General features: G+C 37.8%; 1 protein-coding gene across 1 annotated transcript; it reads left to right on the top strand.

Annotated features, from left to right (window-relative positions):
• The first annotated feature begins 658 nt into the window (after positions 1-658).
• LOC110450593 (F-box/WD repeat-containing protein 9-like) lies at positions 659-15,519 on the top strand. Its single transcript, XM_021498195.1, has 9 exons — positions 659-906; positions 2,669-3,077; positions 3,453-3,592; positions 3,909-4,040; positions 5,162-5,274; positions 7,778-8,012; positions 8,387-8,500; positions 12,991-13,149; positions 15,270-15,519. Exons 2-9 carry the CDS (start codon positions 2,684-2,686, stop codon positions 15,363-15,365), a joined length of 1,383 nt encoding a protein of 460 aa, XP_021353870.1. The 5' UTR covers positions 659-906; positions 2,669-2,683; the 3' UTR covers positions 15,366-15,519.
• Positions 15,520-16,425: the final 906 nt, after the last annotated feature.

Raw genomic sequence — 16,425 nt, 5'->3', positions numbered from 1 at the left:
TAACGCCCGGGCAGTCTTAATATTGTAAATAACAAGTCCTGCAGTGTTGGTTAATTTCAAATTACAATAACTTGGCTAATTATGAACATATTTTGATATTTCTTTCAGTTTTGTATTTTTCGTTTCTAAAGATATGGGAATAAGTTACTTCAGTACAGTTTACTACACAGGTGAAAGCCCGGGCGGTGTTTGTATTGCAAATAACAAACGTCTGGCGCTACTCCAGCGGGTTGTTGCGATGTTACAAAGTTCAAATAACCATAACTAGGTCAAATTTAATGATTTTTTCACCATTTTTTGATCACTACATTCATACTGTTACAAACAATGCAAATAATACAATCATAATGGTGTATAAGTGGAGACAAACGCCCGGGCGGTCAATATATCACTACCGGGCTGTCCCGGGCTGTGCCGGGCTCTACCGGGCTGTACCGGGCTATACCGGGCTGTACCGGGCTGTAATTAGAAGGACCGAGTTAGGAGCATACAAATGGTTATATCATGGGTAAATATATGTATTAGATACGATTTTAAATATGAATAATTATTCATAGGTAAAATGATAATTTAGGGGAAAACATATATTTACATGCATCTTTAATCAGTTGTGTCAATTAGAATTACTTCCCTTGTCAAACTCTCTAGTTCCGGAAATAGATTTCAATTTTGTTTACATTCTGAAACTTGATGTGATGAGTAATGATTTTATTTTAGCAAATTATTCATTTGATAACCTGTCATTCCAAAGAGTGATGTAGGCATACGGAAATATTTTGCATGAAATTGTTCTTCAGAGGCAGTTGGCTGTACTGGATGGGATACCTAAGACCGGAAAAAAACTCCAGCAGCGTGCAAAAATAGCTCAAATTTTAATCCGTCAAGTGTGTGCAACAACGAGGCTTTGTAAGTAGTCATTGTTAAATGGGTAATCTTGATAGGTAATTACATATCTGCTCAATGCGATTTCCTTCCAATCAACCTTTAATATGTAAATTGACTGGATGACGATTTTACGACGGTTGCACTCATACCAAACCAACGAGTTCTGTCGACGCAGATTACGGTAGAAGCCAAGATGACTTGAATATTTATTATTATATGTTATGGACGTGTTCCATCAAACGTACAGCCTTTGTATTTTAGGTAAATAGTTGCGCTTTAAATTTCAACCCTGACAGACCCCTTTCACAGTAAAGAGAGTTGTGTGTTCACAGTAAAGAGAGTTGTGTGTTCACAGTAAAGAGAGTTGTGTGTTCACAGTAAAGAGAGTTGTGTGTTCACAGTAAAGAGAGTTGTGAGCTAACACCGGGGATCAAAACCGCGGACATCGTAAGATGCTCTAACACTGAGCTAAAGGGAAATTCCCTCTAGCGAAAAGCTAAAAGGCAACAGTTATCATATGTACAAGTAACATCTGCCACACTTCTCGCCTTTTTGAATGTACTGGCCTTTGAACACCACAACAACCAAGGTTCTTACTCCCTGTCCCCACAGAAAAGGCTCCTGACATAATTTGAAACAGGAAAGAGAGTAGTATGCTTCCAAAGGGGATTGAACCCATGCCTCTTTGTTAAAGGGAAGGAAATTCCCTGTAGCGCAATTAAAGCTAGAAGCTTAAGGAAACCAAAATGTTTTTAAAGTTTAATATGAGAGAGCTTTTTGAGCCCACCTGGTCAGAAGGACCATGGTAAGCTTATGCCATACCGCAGCATTCGTCGTCCGCTGTCCGTCGTCTGCCATTCGTCCTCCGTCAACCTTTAATCTTCTTGTCCTGCACAGCCCAGTAGATTTTGACTAAACTTGGTCTGGAGCATCCTTAAAAGGCCAAGGGGAACCAATTTGGTATAAACAGTGGGTGTAAAATCTAGGGATTATCTCCCTTAGATAAAAAAAAAAAAAAAAAAGCATGAAAGATTGCAAAGCAGATATTGGATATTTCAATCTTACCACATTACAACCTAAGTTTATATTTGGACAAAACATTATAAGACAAAAATTTATTTTTTTATTTTTTATTTGTTTATTTTCAAAGTATTTTTCACATTACAATAACATATACATTTCATTATACATAATGAATTCCACCTTCACACATACTTTCATACTAATTAATATTGCTCTTTTTGTAAGTGGTATTTTATTTTTTTGTAATGTTATATTAGAAAGGAAGGAAAATCAGATAAGTGAAACAAGAAAACAAAGAAATAGAGGAAATAAAGATAGGTAAATGGACAGAAAGAAAGACAGACAGACAGATGGAAAGATAGACAGACAAGAGGAGAAGTACCAGTATTAAACAAACCAATTTAAAGGATAGAAGTCTGGTAATATATAGGTGTCAGTAGCTAAGTAATTAAGATAATACATTGAATGTTTAAATTTTGTCTCTTTTTTTTTCCAAATAAATTTAAATTAGATCAAACATATAAACAATCGGCAAAATGTAGGTGTAGGAAATATCAATGACAAAAATGATTTATTATATACTTAAATTTATTTATTTGAGAATCTGGTTTTGAGGACTTTAATAACATAAAACTTGTGAATATAATTTCAAAAAGTAGTTTTTATTTGTAGTAAACACATGATTTGATGACAGATATCAATGACTATAGAATCTAGCTATATACATGTTTATATATTTTAAACATTTTATTTTCTGCAGAGAGTTTCCTCAAGGATGGCATCTAGTGAAGAACCACCACCTACAGAACAGAAAGAAGATGCAATGAATTCAAATTCTGAAATTCCTCTTCAGAATGATGAGCTTCAGACAAACAAAGATGATGAAAGAAATGAACTTTTGCAAAATTCTGTTGATGAAGAAATTACAGATGGAGAAGGAAATGACAGCTTCACATTTACCTTACTGAAAGATTTGGAGCCTGGATGTCTTACTTTAGACACTCTTCCTGCTGAAATTCTGATGCACATTTTTAATTTTTTGGATGCCAAGTTCATAGTTGAAACACTTGGAAAAGTTTGTGTTCTCTTCAGTGATCTGTTTTGCGAGGATACTTACTGGAAGTTAAGGATAAGTAAAAGATGGCCGAAACAGTTTCCTCCAGTATATGGTAAATAAAGCAGTATTACACAATACCTAAATAACAGTTACCACATATGATCAAAATTTAATTGAAAGTTATTAAAACAATTGTACTTACGGAGTAAAATATATGATTCAAGAATACAATGTATTCTATATTTTCCTTTCTTTGTAGTATTTAAAGTATTTTCACATTAAATTGTTATTATTTTTATAAAGAATGTGAATAAATTATATCAGCACTTGACTGGGGTTGTTTGCTTGTAACAAGGTAGCTCTATTGTCAATCTGTCCATTTAAAGTATGGTGGTCTAAAAAAATATAAGGTTCAAATCCCAGTCCAACCATTCAATATTTCCAATCCTTTTACAAGAGAGGAGAAAAAAAAATTCTGATTTTCCAGAGGAAAACTTTAACTGGATGGAGGCATGTGTGGAACGTGAGGAACAACACCAGATATGGAGCAAAACTGAGGAGACCTGTGTGCACTTTTCCTACAGGGAGGGCATTTTTGCTTCTGTTGATACTGTGCATCTCATGAAGGTACTATTCACACATTCAGTTCAATGCTGAATTTTCACAGAAATAGTTTTTCTACCATATTAACTTAAAGTCCCATTTTAAGTGGAGTATTTTGGAAGACTTGTTTTATTTCCAGTAGAACTATTTCCTAGCCCATGCCTTCTTTTATTTGGATAGAAAATTTATTTTAGAATATATTTAATTGGGTTTTGATGTTTTCTTTCTAGTTTTTCAATTATCGTTTTACATCATTATGATTAGTTAAGGAATTTTTGGGGATGGGGGATGAAATTCTGGATACTGTCTTAAAATTTTACATCTGATTGGTCCTGGACAGGGAGGGAAGTTTCTGGCCACTGGATCACGAGATCGGTACCTCAACTTGTTAGACTTGACTAAATATGATGAAGAAGATCCTGAAGCCAGCAAGAAAGCAATGAACACTGTTTCCACTGACAAAAAACATAAGGTTTGTAGTTTAATAATTTTTGTTTCCGCTGACAAAAAAAAGGTTTGTAGTTTGATAATTCATGTTTCCACTGACAAAAAACATAAGGTATGTAGTTTGATAATTTATGTTTCCACTGACAAAAAACATAAGGTATATAGTTTGATAATTTATGTTTCCACTGACAAAAAACATAAGGTATGTAGTTTGATAATTCATGTTTCCACTGACAAAAAACATAAGGTATGTAGTTTGATAATTTATGTTTCCACTGACAAAAAACATAAGGTATATAGTTTGATAATTTATATAAAATATAAGGTTTGTAGTTTGATAATTTATGTTTCCACATGAAAGGAGTACCGGTATGTAGACACGGTAATTTCGAAATAACACACTGGCCATTAACACCTTCAGAAGAGTTGATGTTGAATATTGGAAACAAACCCAAGTATGTCATACATTGTATTGATAATAACTACGTAAATATGGATATAATATCATGACAAGAAAGCGGTATAATGTTGAAGCAGTCACTATTCCATTTAATGGTTCTGATCTTGTCTGTACCGTAAGTTCTGAGTTGCTAGATAATATTCAATAAAAAGTTCATTAGTATGTGCATTATGACAAGGGTGTGAATTTAATACCGCTCCTGCGCTAACAGGTCCCTACCGTCAAGGTCAAGGGAACAGGAAGAGGTTATAGGTCAAATTAATGCTTGCCCTGACTGTAACTTATAACTTATGGAATATTTTTTGTTTGCTGATATTTTGTAGGTTTGTGTTTTATGCCTTGAATAAACTTTGCATTCTTCACATATGTCTGTTTAGCCAAGGGTCAAAGTTACGAGAAACTTCATACATGAGCAAATGATGTTACACTCAAGATCCAAATCTCAGTGGGGTTATTGCCTTGTGTGGGCCTGTTTATTTTGTTTCAATTAAAATAAAAAAATAAAATAATATAGAGAGTATGAATTCAATTTTTCAGAAATGGTGACATTTGATATTCACAGTAACAAAACTGACTTTTGTTACAAAATCTGTGGTGATTAATATAACATTTACCATAATTTAACAGGGTGGTCACAAGCCAACTCCACATNTTTTTTTTTTTTTTTTTTTTTTTTTTTTACAAAGGGTTGGATCTGGTCGCTAGCATCCTACGACGACACGCTGTGTTCAGGTTCCTGGGACTGCTACATTAAGATGTGGGACATGAATGCTGGCCTCGCAGAAATCAACCAATTCAAGTAAGAGTAGATATAGATTGTATAGGGTCTCTGTTAGACTCCTTTAGGCCTTGTGTACTATTCCATGTTTGTCTGTGTTTGTGAGTGGAACAGTGAAAGTTTTATAAAGAATGCTTTTCTGATTTATTCTGGGGAAAATGATAACATTGCTGTTATCTAACTCGATTATCACAGAGTCTAGGTAACGAAGAAAGTGCCAATTGGAATAGGGTTGTACATACATGTAATATATATATATATAATGTGGGCGATAATATTGCAGTGCCAACACAAATGTGTACTTCAATATTTATCTACCGATATATACTCCCGTAATGCAATGTGAGTTTAAAATGACAATACATGACAATACTTTTTCAACTAATTCTTTTTGAGTTTAAAGATGTTGATGAAATAATTTTACAGAAATCATGTTAAGATTGAATCAATATTAACCAAATTATACCTGCTTGGTGTGATAACTCCTGACAAAACATCAAATGGTTTTGAATACACCCCTGGGGTCGTCTCATGGTTGTTTATTACAGACCTTTGAGGCAGTCGGTCACTGTGCTATCAGAATAAGGGGGTCGTCTCATAGTTGCATATTACAGACCTTTGAGGCAGTCCGTCACTGCGCTATCAGAATCAGGGGGTCGTCTCATAGTGGCTTATTAAAGACCTTTGAAGCAGTCCGTCACTGCACTTTCAGAATCAGGGGGTCGTCTCATAGTTGCCTTTTACAGACCACTGAAGCAGTCCGTCACTGCACTATCAGAATCAGGGGGTCGTCTCATAGTGGCTAATTATAGACCTTTGAAGCAGTCCGTCACTGCACTATCAGAATCAGGGGGTCGTCTCATAGTGGCTAATTACAGACCTTTGAAGCAGTCCGTCACTGCGCTTTCAGAATCAGGGAGTCGCCTCATAGTTGCCTATTACAGCCCTTTGAAGCAGTCCGTCACTGCGCTATCAGAATCAGGGGGTCATCTCATAGTGGCTAATTATAGACCTTTGAAGCAGTCCGTCACTGTGCTATCAGAATCCGTCACTGCGCTTTCAGAATCAGGGAGTCGCCTCATAGTTGCCTATTACAGCCCTTTGAAGCAGTCCGTCACTGCGCTATCAGAATCAAGGGGTCGTCTCATAGTGGCTAATTACAGACCTTTGAAGCACTCCGTCACTGCGCTATCAGAATCAGGGGGTCGTCTCATAGTGGCTAATTATAGACCTTTGAAGCAGTCCGTCACTGTACTATCAGAATCAGGGGGTCGTCTCATAGTGGCTTATTACAGACCTTTGAAGCAGTCCGTCACTGTACTATCAGAATCAGGGGGTCGTCTCATAGTGGCTAATTATAGGCTTTTGAAGCAGTCCGTCACTGTACTATCAGAATCAGGGGGTCGTCTCATAGTGGCTTATTACAGACCTTTGAAGCAGTCCGTCACTGCGCTATCAGAATCAAGGGGTCGTCTCATAGTGGCTAATGACAGACCTTTGAAGCAGTCCGTCACTGCGCTATCAGAATCAGGGGGTCAGTGACTAATTACAGACCTTTGAAGCAGTCCGTCACTGCGTTATCAGAATCAGGGGTCGTCTCATAGTGGCTAATTACAGACCTTTAAAAAGTTAGGCCTGTATAATCATGGTCGCTTGTCAGGTTAGGCAGGGAGTCGCTTAATACAGACCAGTTATATACCTAGTAAATAGTGTTGAGCGGTCTTATGTACGGTCACATAAGACTGGAAGTCCTTATAAACAGGGGTTCATACAGGCAGTTTAGACTGAATATCATTGAAGCTTGCTGAACTGATGCTTGCTTTTCTTACGCTCTGTATAAAATCCTTATAAATAAACTAAATTTCTAGGACTACAATGTGTTGTGATATATTTCAATATTCTCAAAATATGAGAATTGCTTGCAATGCCCACCTGTAGTAATACACAAAACTTGTATAATGCTTGATCTGGTTATAGAAAAAGAATATCTAAATTACTTTTCATAAAATAATCTGAAACTGCAACAAGTTTGATGACATTATGGCAAAGAAATGTACAGTAAAACAGTGCAGAATGAATTACTTACTGTTCATTTGAGAGTGTCAAGTTTAAAAGTGATTTCAAAGAGATGTAGTTTTTAAACACCAACTAAAATAGCTGAAGATTTACAAAAGGTTGTAAGACTGTCTCACAATTCTGACACTGATTTGTACAATACTCTTACTTCATTGTACAAATATTTGGATGAAAAATTACATTTCGCCGAGTGTTAGTTCTGCCCATCAGGGAAAAGAATATATGCTGTATAGTAATTAACTCTTTATTATATATGTTGCCTTGATGGATTTGACAGAAGGCTAAAAGGGTGAAAGTTAATCTGCTTCCAGTATTTCCCATTAATCCAGTGTATTTTATACAATCATATTATATATCTGCAGCTTTACCGAGTTAAAGGTCAGGTTTTATACAGGTTCTGGATAACACATGGTTCAGATTACACATATTTCCGATTGGACTTTTACAGGTGCAAGTCTGCCATACTTGGCCTCCATGCCGAGCCCAATTGGCTTGTGGGTGCCGGATACAATCAGTTTCTTTATATGATTGACCCTCGATATGGAACTGGCCAGAAAAAGAAGTTTCACCGCCGACCGGTTCTGTGTGTTGTTGCCGATGATAAATACATCATTAGTGGCAGTGAGGATAAAACCATGGCGATTTATGATAGAAGGGCAGCTCGTGTATACAAAACTATACAAGTAGGTATCATGATAGAAGGGCAGCTCGTGTATACAAAACCATACAAGTAGGTATCATTATAAAAGGGCAGCTCGTGTATACAAAACTATACAAGTAGGTATTATGATAGAAGGGCAGCTCGTGTATACAAAACTATACAAGTAGGGATACAACAAATGGATGACAGGCTACACAAATGTGTGTGCTGTTGGTTTCATCTTTGAATTTTACATTGTAGAAAGAGATTTTTTTTCTATATCATCAGATAGTGAGCTTGTATTTATCTGTAATTCTTCTCTATATTTAAGTTGAAGTGTTTTACTACAGACATAAGTTTTGGTTCTATACTATTGGGGAAGAGTGTGTCTTTATGCTTTTTTTCTCTATATTATAGACAGAGAGCTATGCTATGGACCTGAGTTTTAGTCACAACCAGCTGTGGATGGGAGACAAAGAAGGAAAGGTCCACCTCTATGACACAACACATGGCCGTTTTGAAAAAGTTGAGGTTTGTAAACAAACTGTTTAACATATATTTGAATTGTTGAAATTCCAAGGTTTTTTTATGTAAAATATATCAGTAAACAGCAAATTCTGGATTGCATATGTTGTTTAACAGATGATACTTTATCATGCAATAATAAAAAAATCTTGTTTGATTGATTTTTCAGCTTGTTACATCTTTCTATACCCCACAATGATACACTGGGATATACTGGAATCAGGTTGTTATAACCCCCACAATGAAGTTAGAGGGGTATACTGTAATCAGGTTGTTATAACCCCAACAATGAAGTTAGAGGTGTATACTGGAATCAGGTTGTTATAACCCCCACAAAGAAGTAAGTGGGGTATACTGGACTCAGGTTGTTATAACCCCCCCAATGAAGTTAGTGGGGTATACTGGAATCAGGTTGTTATAACCCCCACAATGAAGTAAGTGGGGTATACTGGACTCAGGTTGTTATAACCCCCACAATGAAGTTAGAGGGGTATACTGGAATCAGGTTGTTATAACCCCCACAATGAAGTTAGAGGAGTATACTGGAATCAGGTTGTTATAACCCCCAAAATGAAGTTAGAGGTGTATACTGGAATCAGGTTGTTATAACCCCCATAATGAAGTTAGAGGTGTATACTGGAATGAGATTGTTATAACCCCCACAATGAAGTTATATGGGTATACTGGAATCAGGTTGTTATACCCCCACAATGAAGTTAGAGGGGTTTACTGTGATCAGGTTGTTATAACCCCCAAAATGAAGTTAGAGGGGCGTACTGGAATCAGGTTGTTATAACCCCGACAATGAAGTTAGAGGGGTATACTGTAATCAGGTTGTTATAACCCCCAAAATGAAGTTAGAGGGGTGTACTGGAATCAGGTTGTTATAACCCCCACAATGAAATTAGAGGGGTATACTGGAATCAGGTTGTTATAACCCCCACAATGAAGTAAGAGGGGTATACTGGAATCAGGTTGTTATAACACCCACAATGAAGTTAGAGGGGTATACTGGAATTAGGTTGTTATAACCCCCACAATGAAGTTAGGGGGGTATACTGGAATCAGGTTGTTATAACCCTCACAATGAAGTTAGAGGGGAATACTGGAATCAGGTTGTTATAACCACACAATGAAGATAGAGGGGTATACTGGAATCAGGTTGTTATACCCCCCACAATGAAGTTAGAGGGGTTTACTGGAATCAGGTTGTTATAACCCTCATAATGAAATTAGAGGGGTATACTGGTATCAGGATGTTAATAACCACCACAATGAAGTTAGAGGGGTTGACTGGAATCAGGTTGTTATAACCCCCATAATGGAATTAGAGGGGTATACTGGTATCAGGTTGTTATAACCCCCATAATGAAATTAAAGGGGTATACTGGTATCAGGTTGTTAATAACCCCCACAATGAAGTTAGAGGGGTTTACTGGAATCAGGTTGTTATAACCCCCATAACGAAATTAGAGGGGTATACTGGTATCAGGTTGTTATAACCCCCATAATGAAATTAGAGGGGTATACTGGTATCAGGATGTTAATAACCACCACAATGAAGTTAGAGGGGTTGACTGGAATCAGGTTGTTATAACCCCCATAATGAAACTAGAGGGGTATACTGGTATCAGGTTGTTAATACCCACCACAATGAAGTTAGAGGGGTTTACTGGAATCAGGTTGTTATAACCCCCATATTGAAATTAGAGGGGTATACTGGTATCAGGTTGTTAATAACAACCACAATGAAGTTAGAGGGGTATACTGGAATTAGGTTGTTATAACCCCACAATGAAGTTAGAGGGGTATACTGGAATGAGGTTGTTATAACCCTCACAATGAAGTTAGAGGGGAATACTGGAATCAGGTTGTTATAACCACACAATGAAGATAGAGGGGTATACTGGAATCAGGTTGTTATACCCCCCACAATGAAGTTAGAGGGGTTTACTGGAATCAGGTTGTTATAACCACCATAATGAAATTAGAGGGGTATACTGGTATCAGGATGTTAATAACCACCACAATGAAGTTAGAGGGGTTTACTGGAATCAGGTTGTTATAACCCCATAATGAAATTAGAGGGGTATACTGGTACCAGGTTGTTAATAACCACCACAATGAAGTTAGAGGGGTTTACTGGAATCAGGTTGTTATAACCCTCATAATGAAATTAGAGGGGTATACTGGTATCAGGATGTTAATAACCACCACAATGAAGTTAGAGGGGTTGACTGGAATCAGGTTGTTATAACCCCCATAATGAAATTAGAGGGGTATACTGGTACCAGGTTGTTAATAACCACCACAATGAAGTTAGAGGGGTATACTGGAATTAGGTTGTTATAACCCCCACAATGAAGTTAGGGGGGTATACTGGAATCAGGTTGTTATAACCCCCACAATGAAATTAGAGGGGTATACTGGAATCAGGTTGTCTGTCCATCTGTCTGTCTGCCTGTAAATACAATCTTGTATGGGCAACTCCTCCTATAGTTTTCTACTGGAATTTGATGTAATTTCAAATAGGTAGTAAACACACTGACGTTTTGCACATGCAATTTAAATTTTTAACTGTCCATGTTTATGTGAGTTATACTCCTTTTTACAAAAGTAAGCCATCTTGGGATAGCAGGATGTCAAGTACAAAAAGAAGGTCACTGTGGCCAATGGTTTGTTTTTTGGCATGTCTTCTATACAATTTTACCTGGAGAAGCCATATTTGGTATGCAGGAAGGTGCAGATTACAAATCACCTGTAACCTATATCCTGAGATCGGCGTACTTAAAAATCATTAGTGGTGGGGAACTATGAATTGCCTTGTCCTTTTAAAAATGTTCTCAAAGAACTATTCCTATAGTTCTTGGGGCAGACAGTATGTCTGAAACCAAGCATTTTAATGAACACCATTACATCCCATATATTGAAATTATTGATAGTGATGATCCAGAAAATTGATTTTAATGTGATAGATTAATGTACAGTGTACTTGGTTGACATGTCAATAGCTTAGTGAGACTTAATGATATTCATATATTTGACTTTGATCTGTAAACAATTGCTTGGAATCAATTTAGTTGAATTATTAATAATTTTGCCAACCAATCTTTGCTGACAGCATGCAAAATGTGACTTTTCATCATTGCTGTAAACATTACTTTTTCATGGTATTGGAAATTAAAAAGAACAAAAAAAGAAAATATTGCGGTTCACAAGGGTCAAATATGTTAAACTCTTCAAACGTCTTAATAACCAAAAGGCCCAGGGTACTGCTATTGGGCCTGTAGCATGCTGGGATGAAGTGCTACAAAGTTTGTTCAAATGAATGACCTTGACCAATTTTCAAGGTCACATGGGTCAAATGTCTTAAAATCTTCAAACGACTTCTTCTCAAAAACCAAAAGGCCTCTGGTGATGATATTTGGCCAGTAGCATGCTGGGATGAAGGGCTACCAAGTTTGTTCAAATGAATGATCTTGACCTACTTTCAAGGTCACAGGGGTCGAATGTCTTTAAATCTTCAAATGACTTCTTCTCAATAACCAAAATACCCAGGGTACTGAAATTGGGCCTGTAGCATGCTGGGATGAAGGACTACCAAGTTTGTTCAAATGAATGACCTTGACCAATTTTCAAGGTCACATGGGTCAAATGTCTTAAAATCTTTAAACGACTTCTTCTCAATAACCGAAAGGCCTCTGGTGATGATGTTTGGCCAGTAGCATGCTGGGATGAAGGGCTACCAAGTTTGTTCAAATGAATGATCTTGACCTACTTTCAAGGTCACAGGGGTCGAATGTCTTTAAATCTTCAAATGACTTCTTCTCAATAACCAAAATACCCAGGGTACTGAAATTGGGCCTGTAGCATGCTGGGGTGAAGGACTACCAAGTTTGTTCAAATGAAGGACCTTGACCCACTTTCAAGGGCACAGGGTCAAATATGTTAAAATCTTCAAACAACTTCTTTTCAATAACCAAAAGGCCCAGGGTACTGATATTCGGCCTGTATCATGCTGGGATGAAGGGCTACCAAGTTCGTCAAATGAATGACCTTGACCCACTTTCAACCTAATGTCTTTGTTCGACATTTAAGGTCACAGGCATCATATGTTAAATCTTTTAATAGGTTCTTATGAATGAAACACTGATATTCTGCCTGTAGCTGTATTTTAGTCAACTTTTAAGATTACAAGTTTGAGATTAATACCAGGTGAACGATGCAGGCCCATTAGGCCTCTTGTTTAAGTAAAAAATAAATGGGAAATGACTAGTTTACTAATTATAAAAATTCACAGTGATTTGTCAAAACAATTGAAAAATGATTTAATGGCCTGTTTAGAAGCCTATGCAACAGTTACACTAATGATAGGCCTATGTAATGTTAGATGCAATTTCAAAGCTGATACGCTGTGATTTTGGATCATATGATATGGTACCAATGTTTAGACCGATTCCCAGCACTGCTGTTAACCTTGTGAGTATTGTTGTCAGTCCTATGACGTTGGCCACAGCGGGAAGGTTACGGGGGTACACTACACAACTGGAGCTCTATTCACCTGCTCCACAGACAAAACCATAAAAGTCTTAGAGCCGAACAGAAACCCTGGAGTGATCACCACGCTGGACTCTCACAGGGGAGAGGTAGCCAGGGTAAGTAGTCATTTCTGTACTGGTCTTATTAGCCCTGAAGTCAAACAGAGGAGAGGTAGCCACGGTAAGTAGTTATTTCTATACTGGTCTTATCGGCCTTGAAGTCAAACAGGGGAGAAGTAGTCACGGTAAGTAGTTATTTCTATACTGGTCTTATCAGCCCTGAAGTCAAACATGGGAGAGGTAGCCAGGGTAAGTAGTCATTTCTGTACTGGTCTTATTAGCCCTGAAGTCAAACAGAGGAGAGGTAGCCACGGTAAGTAGTTATTTCTATACTGGTCTTATCGGCCTTGAAGTCAAACAGGGGAGAAGTAGTCACGGTAAGTAGTCATTTCTATACTGGTCTTATCAGCCCTGTAGTCAAACAGGGGAGAGGTAGTCACGGTAAGTAGTCATTTCTGTACTGGTCTTATCAGCCCTGTAGTCAAACAGGGGAGAGGTAGTCACGGTAAGTAGTCATTTCTATACTGGTCTTATCAGCCCTGTAGTCAAACAGGGGAGAGGTAGTCACGGTAAGTAGTCATTTCTGTACTGGTCTTATCAGCCCTGTAGTCAAACAGGGGAGAGGTAGTCACGGTAAGTAGTCATTTCTATACTGGTCTTATCAGCCCTGTAGTCAAACAGGGGAGAGGTAGTCACGGTAAGTAGTCATTTCTGTACTGGTCTTATCAGCCCTGTAGTCAAACAGGGGAGAGGTAGTCACGGTAAGTAGTCATTTCTATACTGGTCTTATCAGCCCTGTAGTCAAACATGGGAGAGGTAGCCAGGGTAAGTAGTCATTTCTATACTGGTCTTATCAGCCCTGAAGTCAAACAGGGGAGAGGTAGTCACGGTATGTAGTTATTTCTGTACTGGTCTTATCAGTCCTGAAGTCAAACAGGGGAGAGGTAGTCACGGTAAGTAGTTATTTCTGTACTGGTCTTATCAGCCCTGAAGTCAAACAGGGGAGAGGTAGTCACGGTAAGTAGTCATTTCTGTACTGGTCTTATCGGCCCTGAAGTCAAAGTTTGTAATGTTTGCTGGCAGTCAAAAGTTAGAATCAAGAGGCTTCATTGTGCACACGCATTGAGAGAAATGCAATATCATTGCACCTGTGTCTTATATACTGTACCTGTCTCAAATCATTCTTAGAGTTCCTTGTCCAACTCTTTTAATTAATTCATGGGGGAAGTTTTTCTTTCTTGTGTCATATTTTACATAACCTGAGTCAACAGTTGAACTTGAGGCATGTTTTCACCTCATTAATAGGAAATGGTAGGTATTATTTATGAGCAGATTTTACTTCAGTTTATTGTCTTAGGAAGTACATGTCAGGTTACTGTAAAAAGAAGCAACCTGTAGGTTGATCCTGTGGCTTAGCTTATACAGTGCTTTGTTTTGGTTTGCATCTGGTGAAAAGTTCATTTGGTTTCACATTGTGATGCTTTCTTCGTAACCTATACATGTAGCCATATTTATATATATAGGTACATTTAGTACCTTATTTTGGCTTTAGTGTGGAGCAAGCAAGGAAAGTAATAGGTTATGTTACTTGACCAACACAATTAAACAAAAGTGTTAAATGTTTAGTTCCTGCTGTATGCTTGAGGTTAAGTTAATACTTTATACCAGGAAATTTTCACTCAGCCAAACTTTTGCCCTTCACCCATGAATTCAATTTTCGTCTGTGTTAATTTTCGCCCTTCACATTTACAATTACTATGTTTATGTTGTTGTTAACTCGTATTTCAAAATTTATATATTCACCCTTATTATGGAGGGTGAAAAGGCAAAAATCAAACTGCAGCGAAAATGTCCAGGTATACAGTAGTGATAACGTACACTTAAACACATATAATACAGTATCTAGTAATACAAACTCATGCACTTGTCATGTGTAACTAGTGTTCAGTTATGATGTCACAATTAGCCAGATGACATCATCATTTAATATGACTTAAAACACCATTATTTTCTCTTTGTTTATGTGATAAAAAGAATCTTGTTTTTGTTTCCCCTTCCATTTGTTGTCTAGAACTTTGTATTTGATCTCAGAATTATTTCAGAAATCTTATATGAAATGGACAAATTATCTTAAATATGCTGTTTATGTATAATAGATTTTTGGTTTTGGTTTTCAGTTGTCATACCAAAACGGAACTTTGGCCAGTGCAGGAAGTGATGTAACTGTTCAGGTGTGGATACCAAAAACAATCTACCAGGCCTACCACAGCTGATAACAATCTATCAGGCCTACCACTGCTGATAACAATCTACCAGACCTACCACAGCTGATAATTATAACAATCTATCAGACCTACCACAGCTGATAACAACCTACCAGACCTACCACAGCTGATAATTATAACAACCTACCAGCCCTACCACAGCTGATAATTATAACACCCTCCCAGTCCTACCACAGCTGATAACAATCTACCAGGCCTACCACAGCTGATAACAATCTACCAGCCCTCCCACAGCTGATAATTATAACAACCTCCCAGCCCTACCACAGCTGATAACAATCTCCCAGCCCTACCACAGCTGATAACAACCTCCCAGACCTACCACAGCTGATAATTATAACAACCTCCCAGACCTACCACAGCTGATAACAATCCACCAGACCTACCACAGCAGATAACAATCTACCGGGCCTACCACAGCTGATAACAATCTATCGGGCCTACCACTGCTGATAACAATCTACCAGCCCTACCACAGCTGATAATTATAACACCCTCCCAGCCCTACCACAGCTGATAACAACCGACCAGACCTACCACAGCTGATAATTATAACACCCTACCAGACCTACCACAGCTGATAACAATCTCCCAGGCCTACCACAACTGATAACAATCTACCAGGCCTACCACAGATGATAACAATCTATCAGACCTACCACAGCTGATAACAATCCACCAGACCTACCACAGCAGATAACAATCTACCGGGCCTACCACAGCTGATAACAATCTACCGGGCCTACCACAGCTGATAACAATCTACCAGACCTACCATAGCTGATAACAATCTACCAGACCTACCACAGCTGATAACAATCTATCAGACCTACCACAGCTGATAACAATCTATCAGACCTACCACAGCTGATAACAATCTACCAGGCCTACCACAGATGATAGCTTGTAGTGACTTGGACTTTGTGGATATTGTAGATACTGAAGTACTATCGCAGCACAGGTGAGCATAGCATGTAGTCAATAGAGACACTTTTATTCACATTCACTAAAGCAAGTAAATCAGGCTACCAAAGTAACAAGTAGATTA

Source organism: Mizuhopecten yessoensis, unplaced genomic scaffold (genome assembly GCF_002113885.1).
Source record: "Mizuhopecten yessoensis strain PY_sf001 unplaced genomic scaffold, ASM211388v2 scaffold5343_1, whole genome shotgun sequence".
Classification (NCBI taxonomy): Eukaryota; Metazoa; Mollusca; class Bivalvia; order Pectinida; family Pectinidae; genus Mizuhopecten; species Mizuhopecten yessoensis.
This window is presented reverse-complemented; position numbering and strand designations above follow the sequence as displayed.